Source organism: Hipposideros armiger, unplaced genomic scaffold, assembly GCF_001890085.2.
Source record: "Hipposideros armiger isolate ML-2016 unplaced genomic scaffold, ASM189008v1 scaffold_1031, whole genome shotgun sequence".
Classification (NCBI taxonomy): Eukaryota; Metazoa; Chordata; class Mammalia; order Chiroptera; family Hipposideridae; genus Hipposideros; species Hipposideros armiger.
Window position 1 is genome coordinate 107544 of NW_017732381.1, and position 9420 is coordinate 116963.

The 9420-nt window shown below is 38.8% G+C and overlaps 1 protein-coding gene across 2 annotated transcripts in view; it reads right to left on the minus strand.

Moving 5' to 3' along the window:
- Positions 1–5356: 5356 nt before the first annotated feature.
- Positions 5357–9420, minus strand: part of SPIN1 (spindlin 1) — a 69675-nt gene continuing 65611 nt past the window's right edge. For both annotated transcript variants that reach the window (XM_019631664.1, XM_019631666.1), the window contains exon 6: positions 5357–8521. In XM_019631664.1, the coding sequence (XP_019487209.1) occupies positions 8322–8521 (200 nt within the window). In that variant the 3' untranslated portion in view covers positions 5357–8321. The remainder of the gene's footprint in view (positions 8522–9420) is intronic.

Below are 9420 nucleotides of genomic sequence, written 5' to 3' on the forward strand. Positions count from 1 at the left end.
CAATTGCCAACAGTACACATTCGAATTGGCTGATTCCTTAGTAGGAACTCGAAAAACACGACACCTTTAAAATCCCACCACACTGAGAGCATAACCTTCCTCTGATGAATGTCTGCTTTCGATGTCGTTTGAGGCGAATCATCACATCGGGATCAAGACCATTTGTACACCACATTGTTGTAAACAATCCACTTCTCATCACCCGTTATCAGTCGCTTCAAAAAAGGATCGTCTTCCTCACGTTTAATGAGCATATTGCAGATGTTTATGTGCTGTCAAATGAACTTCTTTGAGTTCATGTGGAACCCAAATATCAAGATTGCTTATGTATCCCAGCTTCATGAACGCTTGAATGATGGATGTTCAATGTTTCTGCAATCTCGTGTCATGTAACGCAGGTTTGACTCGATCAATGCCTTTATTTTGTCATCATCAACCTTGGTGGGCCTCCCTGACGTCGTTGAGATAAAAATCACCAGCGTGGAATTTCGTGAACCACTGTGGGCACTGAAGTTCTTGTAGAGCATTGTCACTGTAAACTTTATGCAATTTTTCACAAGCTTGACGCTCGTTCTTCCCTTTATGGAAGTAAAACAGTAAAATATGGCAAAAATGCAGTTTGGTCTTCCATCTTCAACTTGTTGTAAAATCTCCAAAACTCAGCCAAATCGCTCAATTTTTTTTTAGAATGAAGGTATAACTGTCAGCTGTCAAATGACATAGCAATAACATAGATGTGAATGACACTAGTACTTCCAAAAATGAACTAGTGTCATCTGTCACAAACATGCGCCATGGCTTTTCCGAAGACCCAATAGTTCTGTCATAACAAAATATAAAATGTGGAATATCCCACTGACATTTCAAGAGTGCTTATTACTACAATTTTTATGTATGCAGATGATGTGCTGAAAAAACGTAAAAATGGACATCTTCCTGATGTCACATGATAAATGAAACCATGTGGAACTAAAAGTATGATCTCAAACATCAAAAAAAATCAAAGCAAAACATGGCAAGGTCTTAAATAACAAAGCTGCCATCTGTATAAGGCACTGCCTCCCGATAAACTGTCAGCATTAAGGTGACATGTCCCCTCCACGTCAGTTCCAGCCGTGCATCATGCACCGGTCTGGCATCACATTGGAGTCATGGGCAGGATGCTCCCCATTTACAAACAAGGAAAACAAGTTAGAAAGGCTAAATCATTTGCCTGAGATCACTACACCTGTAGGACATGGGCAACCAGATCTAGAGCTGAGCAATCTGGCTCCTCTTTCAATGTGTTTGTTTAGTACACCAAATCTATCCATCCCTTTTATATCAAAATAGAGCATTAGTAGCATTTTTAAAATAATCTGACAAAAATAATGCCTGCTAATAAAATGTATTTTCCATTGTAAGGTTAGCAATAAGGAAGCCTAATTAAATTTTAATATGGTGCTATGCGCTAAATTGTATTCTCCCCAAATCCATCTGTTGGGAGTCCTAACCCCTGGTACCTCAGTGTAACTGTATTTGGAGACAGGGCCTTCAAAGGGGTGATTAAGTTAAAATGAGATAGTAAGTGTGGGCCCTAATGCAGTATGACTGGTGTCCTTATAAAAGGAGACTAGGACATAGACACACACAGAGGGAGGGACATGTCTTCAGGACACAGGAGGAGGACAGTCATCTACAAGCCCAGGAGGCCTCAGGAGAAACCAGCCTGCTGACACCTTGATCTTAGATTTTCAGCCTCCAGAGCTGAGAGATAAATGTCTGTTGTTTAAGCTGTGCTGTATGGTGTTTGTTACAGCAGCTTGAGGTGACTGATACACACAGTATGCATAACTTTATCACGAAGCTCTCCTATAGCGGTCTACCACATGCATTTGATTAATCAGAGAAACACCCATTTTAAAAATACAATTACCAAAAAATGGCCAGTGATGATGGCTGAGATATTTCTGTACCTTTTCAGAATGTGTTAACAAATGGACATCTGGTACCAGGTGTTAGTTTGAGGTGCACTGATATGCTCTCTCCCCCTTCAAAATGCTCGGAGGCAGCTATTCCAGTTGTAGGGTGATGAAGGCTGCGAACTCCATCCATTCAGATTTGTTTTTCAGTCTTTAGCATACTGCTTTAGCATTCAAGACCTGCTGTGAAAAAGACACAATCTTGCCCCTCCTAGTGTGATACTTAAGAGCTACTTGACCCTAGTATACAGGACAACTCAAAGCAACATTTTGGTCAAATAATATCCCTAGTAAACAGTAGACACACACACAGTAAACACAGTCCACAATAAAGAACCACTTTCAGGAAAAGACCCTCAGTCCAGGGACCACTCTTGTTCTTCCAAATGGGAAGGCCCACAGCGTATCAAGTGTATGCAGCACAGAGCATGGGTAGTGCCTCCCAGATTTCTTGCAAATTATTTAGGAGACAAATTCAAGGCAAAAGCTTGAAAGCTACTTTTGCAATCTATATTTGAAGAGAATTCAGAATGCTAAATTTCAAGTCATTGATAACTGTGTGTGTTAACATCAGTTTTAAAGGCCTTCCTTTCCACATCATAATCTGCTTCAGCAATTCCAACATGAAGACACACAATTTTCAAGTTGTATGTAATGTGTCAATCCTCCAAAGGATTCCAGGTAGTTCACATGGTACTTCAAGCTCTTACGTTTCCCCAGAGCATGAATTTTCAAGCATAAATGAAAGTAGTAGAGGAGAATGAAGATAAAAGTTGAGGCAAGAACATGCCTACAACGCAGTTGGCAGCCTAGTCGCCTACTGTTAATGGCCAACATAAAAAAGACATGCAGGAAATGGACCTGCCTGTGCTTCAGTGTCATCAATGCCACCTGTTCCAGTTCCCTCACGTAAAAATTAAGCAAAAAAAAATGCAATGTCATATTTATACAAAATGATGTGCCAAGGCAATACCCCCAAACCATCTGCCATTGAGTTACCAAAACTTAGTTTTAAGGCCAATATAAGGGCAGAAAGAAACTATCTAAGAATGTCTGAGGAAATCATTTGAAGACTCACAGAACCTCTGAAATCCAGCAGCCTAAAAACTTACAAATATATGACATAAAACAAAATAATAATTATAAAGATTACTATAAAAAAGGTATAAGATTTTGAACTATGGACATCAGAAGTCCAGGTTTTTTAAGAATATTAATTTTATGACGTTTTAAAGTGTCTTTGAAAACAGAAAATAGTATCTACATTCTTGTAGTGGAAGTTAAATTTCTTCAGCATAATTTCGCTCCAAAATAAGATATTTATTCCACCCCCACAAAAAAAGTAATAACTTTGGGTTCTAATTCTTACCATATAGAGACATAGATTCCTACATTCTAGTGACTAATGTAAAACTATTTATTAGGCGATATGAAACAAGGAAACACTTTTTGCTATGAACCTATGATAATTAAGGTTACAGAAAATTATCATAGAAATTAGACTATTCAAATCATTCCAAGTTGATTTAATTGAGGCATTAACACAGCAGCACGGAGCCTGGTCATGGCGTGGAGGTCCAAGTCCTGATAACCTCTGAATCCTGGACAAGACCCAACCCCTACACCTTTCTCATCTGCACAACACAAAGAAAAGTTGTGCCTTCCTCACAGGATTAGAAATTAAATAAAATAAAGGGAGCAAAGCACTTGGCAAAGTACTTTTGAAGCATTTGCAACTGCTTTTATCATGACAGAGCTGTGAGCGTACTGAGAAAAAACAACTGAAAGGCGGGCCCATCGCTGTAGTTCTCCAATAGTGATGGCTGCTATAAACAGACCAGATTTATCAGTTTACAGACAGCAATCAGCAACCACCAAACCATCAGACTAAGCTTGCTTTGATACGTGTACTTTTTGGGAAAAACATTTACTTCCCGAGCTGTACCTTCGATACCACAAAACGGTGACTGTAAGATCTAGCACAGGTGAGCACCTGTGCTTCAGGGCTCATCTCCTCCCACACCTGTCTGCAGCTCCTCCCACCAGAGCCTGAGAGGCCGCCCTGCACCCACCTGGCCATCCCGTTGGCCATCACAGCTGCTGTGCAAGACAAGCCTCACTCAGCCACTCTGGCAAGAAAGGGGAGTTGGTCTGGCCTGGCCTGAACCACAGAATCCTTCAGCCAAACTCAACAAGGAAACATAAAAAAAAAAACCAAATCTAATTAAAGGCACATCATAAACTCTACTTTTTACCTCATTGATTAAAATTACCCAAAAAGGTAAAACAGTATATACAGGTCACAGCATTATTTATATTTCTTTGTCCTTGCCACTGAGAAATGGAGCCTTTTTACTACAGAATCTCATGGATTGGTATTTAAGCATTAATAGAGTGTTATAGGAAGTATATAAAGCAAGATTAGATGTGGAAGCATAAAGTACACGTTATATTCTATTTAAAACAATTTGTTAAAATTTTTATGATAAATTAAAACTTTTCAATGGCTAATCACAAATTTTAATGTTTTGAACTATATATTTGGGATATTGATTATTGTCCTCTCTTTTCAGGTATTAAATGTTATTCAAATAAAAATTCTACTTTTGTTTCTATGTATATCTGACATTTACTTGGTGAAAGGGGTAAAAAAGGTTACTTAAAATCTTAAAGTAAAATTTTAAAAAGTTTTTCAGAGAAGCAGGTTTTTTTTTTGTTCATGAGCACAAAATTTACAGTCAGAAGTTGCACATAAAGGGTTTATTTTAAATGTTTTAAGGATAGGATAGAGTTACATCATAATTATAAAAATTACTTACAGAATTAACAGATTTATATTGTTTATACTTCTAAATGCAGAAAACAGGGAACTGTCTACACATTGTATAAAATTAAAAATGAATTCAAGCTTGAAAGATGAGGTCATTTACCTAATTTGAAGATGCGAACACGAAGACCTCTGAACTATACACATTCGTTCAGACTGCACTAAAATGATGGAAAAGACAAAAAGCGCAGCATTTCCAAGGAACCACAGACATTTCGACCATAATTATTTTGTTATAATAATTGTTCCTGTTTTGTCTTTGGAGAACTTCCTTTTTTTTTCTTTTTTCTTTTTTTTTTTTTTTTTTAAAGCTATAGACTTTTTTCAGGCACTACAATTTGTGACAATCAGAACAGTCTTCGAACGGGTCCACGGCATTCAGAGATTCAAGCCCAATGCACTTCGGGGTTTGGCACNTCTGAACTATACACATTCGTTCAGACTGCACTAAAATGATGGAAAAGACAAAAAGCGCAGCATTTCCAAGGAACCACAGACATTTCGACCATAATAATTTTGTTATAATAATTATTCTTCTTTTGTCTTTGGAGATTTTCCTTTTTTTTTCTTTTTTTTTTTTTTTTTTTTTTTTAAGACAATCAGCTTAAGAATGTTTTCAGGCACTACAATTTGTGACAATCAGAACAGTCTTCGAACGGGTCCACGGCATTCAGAGATTCAAGCCCAATGCACTTCGGGGTTTGGCACGTAAAACAATAATAGAAATGAAATCCGGTTTAGAAGCAACTGTGATTGTTTTAAGATGCACAGTCCCTTCAAATGCTGCATGACACACACAACTGGAAAATCACCTTCTGTTGGCGCTACACTTGCTTCACCAGTGCATTTTATCCTACAACCACTAAACAGCACAGTAAGCAAATATACAGAAAACTGAAAACAAATAAAAACAAAGATAGAAAACAAAAAACCTAAATATCTTTAACATGCATTTTTCGTTAGTTACATTGAACATTCTACTTAGAATAGAGCATGCAAAAAAGGATGGTCTGCTTTTAAGGTTTTCCTTTGAAGCTTTACGTGGCAGCCAGACATCACACACACGCACACACGACACAATAATACTATAGCAGGTCAATGAGAAAGGCCAATACATTTTATACAGAGATTCATGTCTTGTGTTGTCACAAGTCCCATGATAATTTTGGAAATTAATGTTGGATTCCTAAAACAAGGAACCAACATTCAGATACGAGGAAAACGCAAGCAATGCATGCAGATCTGAAACATGAGCCTAAAACGAAGCCTGAAATACTTGGCTAGGGAGCAGAATAGTCACAGCATCAGTAAGTGTGGTTTAAGCCACCAAAAGAAAAAAGAATGGGAGAAAAAAAAAGAAAAACAAACAAAAAACCCCTTCCCCTTCCTTCAGCCTTAAAGGCAACAAATGGAACAATAATTAAAGTAATGATAATAATCACTTGTCACATTCATCGAGAGTGGCAGATCACGTGATATTTAAATTGCTAAAGGTACTTGCAGAAAAACCACAATGCAAGTCAGTAATGCAAGAAATGTTTCAACTGACCCAACCCTCAGGATGCTTCCAAAGGACTTTTTCAGCCCAAAGTCACTGTGCTGGGTTTGCCCAGTGCGCGAACTGAACACACTCACTCTGTGGGCCATGTGTCCACTTGGGCTTGGGGAGCTGGACTTGGCCTTGAGATTCACATGCAGGGACTCTTACAAGAGCCACCAGGAACACAGGTGGCAGATGTACAGCACGACACTTGTTCAAGCACAGAAAGAGCATCTAAGTAAGACCTGGGAAGCTCGCCCTGGGCTGCCCACGACAAGGTGTTAGGCAGGCTGCAGAGAACAGGGCATATAGGTACATGGTACATGGGGTTACCAACCAACAGCAAAAGGCACAGCCTTCCTGGAGGTGAAACTGGGCATCATGCGGACCACGCATAGCGAGACCTTGAAACTACAGAATCTGTACTCTCAAGGACGGCCACGGAGGAGGCCACAGGGACCTCTGGTGTTTGACTGACAGCATGAGCGTTTAGCCTAAATCTCAGGTTAGCTTTCCAGTCTCCACAATAGACTGGTTTCACATTCAGCCTTTCTTTCAGCTTTCAAACAGCCAGGGCTTATCCAAAACAAAGTGACAGATGGGCGTTTTGCTGCTAAACCAACCACTTTTTCGGTTAAAACCACCTTGCAGGAATAAGCCATGGGAGGATTCTATGGCTAAGGGAGGCTCTCAGTCCCACCTACAGGCTAACGCAGGTGACTGGCCCTGGTGGCAGGCGCCACCGCATGAAACGCCACGTCAGCAGCATGCTGGGAGCAAGAGCCACAGCACCTCAAAAGGTGCCAGGAGACCTCAGCTGGTATTTGTCTAGACATTCTTTGTGGGGAAAAGCTGGGGGTAAAAGCCTTTGGACCATAATCGTGGATCAGTTAACAACAGTGATAAAAATAAAAAGTGTCCCAGAGAACTTGTTAAGAGGGCAACACTGCCATTCTTAAGCCTACATTTCTAATATAAAAGCATTAAGTTCTTCCAGGAACTTACCATATACACACAAATGACTGATATATAGTTGCTTTTTAAATCCATGTACTAAAATCCACATTACTGATTTGTACAAATAGACCAAATGTGCCATCCAAAATACACCAGCATTACACTGTGTGGACCAAGTACCTGGGCTTTGCTAAAGAAAAAAAAAAGTGTTTATGATAAAAAATGTAAACAAAAATTTTTACAAAGCTTAGATTTAAAGGCAGCCTTCTACAGATTTCTGTTTTTAAAAATTCTACTATGGGTCATTAGCTGTTGAGAAGTGATTCATATTTAGACTTACAGTTTAAAGCCTCCAGACTGAAAAGATGCTCTGAACTTTTGACTTTCAAAACAAGCTGAACATTCCCATGTGCTTCCTGTGCCCCAATTTAATCTCAAATAAACAGTAGCAATATATTAAATATGACGGACTTGGGTCAAGCATTCCTGTTAAACTAGAGAAAATTATTTAACCCCCATCCCAATCCACAAAGAAAGGACTGCCAATGAAGTGTGTGTGTGTGTGTGTGTGTGTGTGTGTGTACACAGATCTGTGTGTGTATATATATTATATATGTATACACACAGATATAGATAGGTAGATATAGTTACATATATATCTCAAAAAAGGCAGTAACAAAAATACCAAACTATGCTTGCATTGTGGCAGCAGAATAAAAGTGTTAAGAGTGAAGGGGAAAATGGACGAGATCTATTAGTTTTAATTGACTATGATACTAGCTTAACTTTTACCAAACTTGCCTGTAACTCCCCTCCAAACAGACAGACTTCTTTTAAGAGGAAGGAGTTCCTTTACACAAAATTCTTTGTGTTCACATAAATCTGTACTATTCAGAACAAAACCAGTTCTGTTGGCAGAGATTGTGGGTTCGCAGGGACATTTAAGCTTTCATTAAACTGGAAAGCAATCAAGTCTTTATGTCTACAAATTATACATTTAATAGTTCCACAAATTTGGCAAAGTTCAGGATGACATCTAGGATGTTTTCACCAAATCGTAGACATAAATATGGAAATCGTCATCAAACTTGATGAAATAGACAGACGGTTTAGCTTCTACTTGATGGATGACCATGCCAGTCCTTTTAGAGCCATCTTCTTTGGCATATTCCACTTGTTTGCCTACCAGGCTGTCCACAACTTCTCCTGGTTCCCGCTCTGCTGGAGGTGAATCATCTATATTTAAAGGGGGAAAAAGAATTTAAAGTCAACTGTAGACACACACCATAGAACTCTCGTGTCTATTTTAATAGTAATTTTTAAAAATTTAATATCCTGAATTCATCTTATCTAGACCAAGAGTCAGTAAACTTTTTCTTGAAAGAACTGGGCTTAAGGCCATTGCCTTTGTGGTGACAGCAGCCACAGACGATACATGAATGAAAGGTGTGGCTGTGTGCCAGGAAAACGTCATTTACAAAAGCAGTGTGCCAATCTCTAAGATCTAGGCATGTAAACAACTAAAAAAAATCATAACCAGAAATGCCTTTGGTTCATGTTTAATTATGGCTGTAATCACCACAGGAGGTAAGGACTAAAAGAAGGAAAGGGTTAAGACAAAAATCTAAACAATTACCTATCGTCTTAAAAATAAGTCTGAGTTACTCTGAAACAGGATTTCAAAGCAGACAATACCTACTGGGAATACTGAGAATATGCTACAGACTTAAATGCCCGAGTACTTCTGGTCTTACTCTGTGAGTAAAGCCTCTTTCTCAACTTCACTACATTACACACCATCTTCCTAACCCAGTTTCAAAATACAAGAGATTTCCCATGCTTTAAAAATAGGTGCTGACTTCCGGTAAGATGGCCGAATAGACAGACGCTGTGTTGACTACCTCCCAGTATCACAACAAAATTACAAATAATTTATAAGATATTCAACCTCGGAAGTTCCCTGGACCCTAGATGAACAGAACCTCTAAACGAAGGACTTAAAAAGGAGGCCACGTCAAGCCCGGGTGTCAGGTGGTCACATGTCTTGCATCATGGATGGGGAAGAGGCTTGATCACTGCACTGTACACCTGAAGCTGATGTTGTATAATATTGTATGTCAACTATAACTGATATA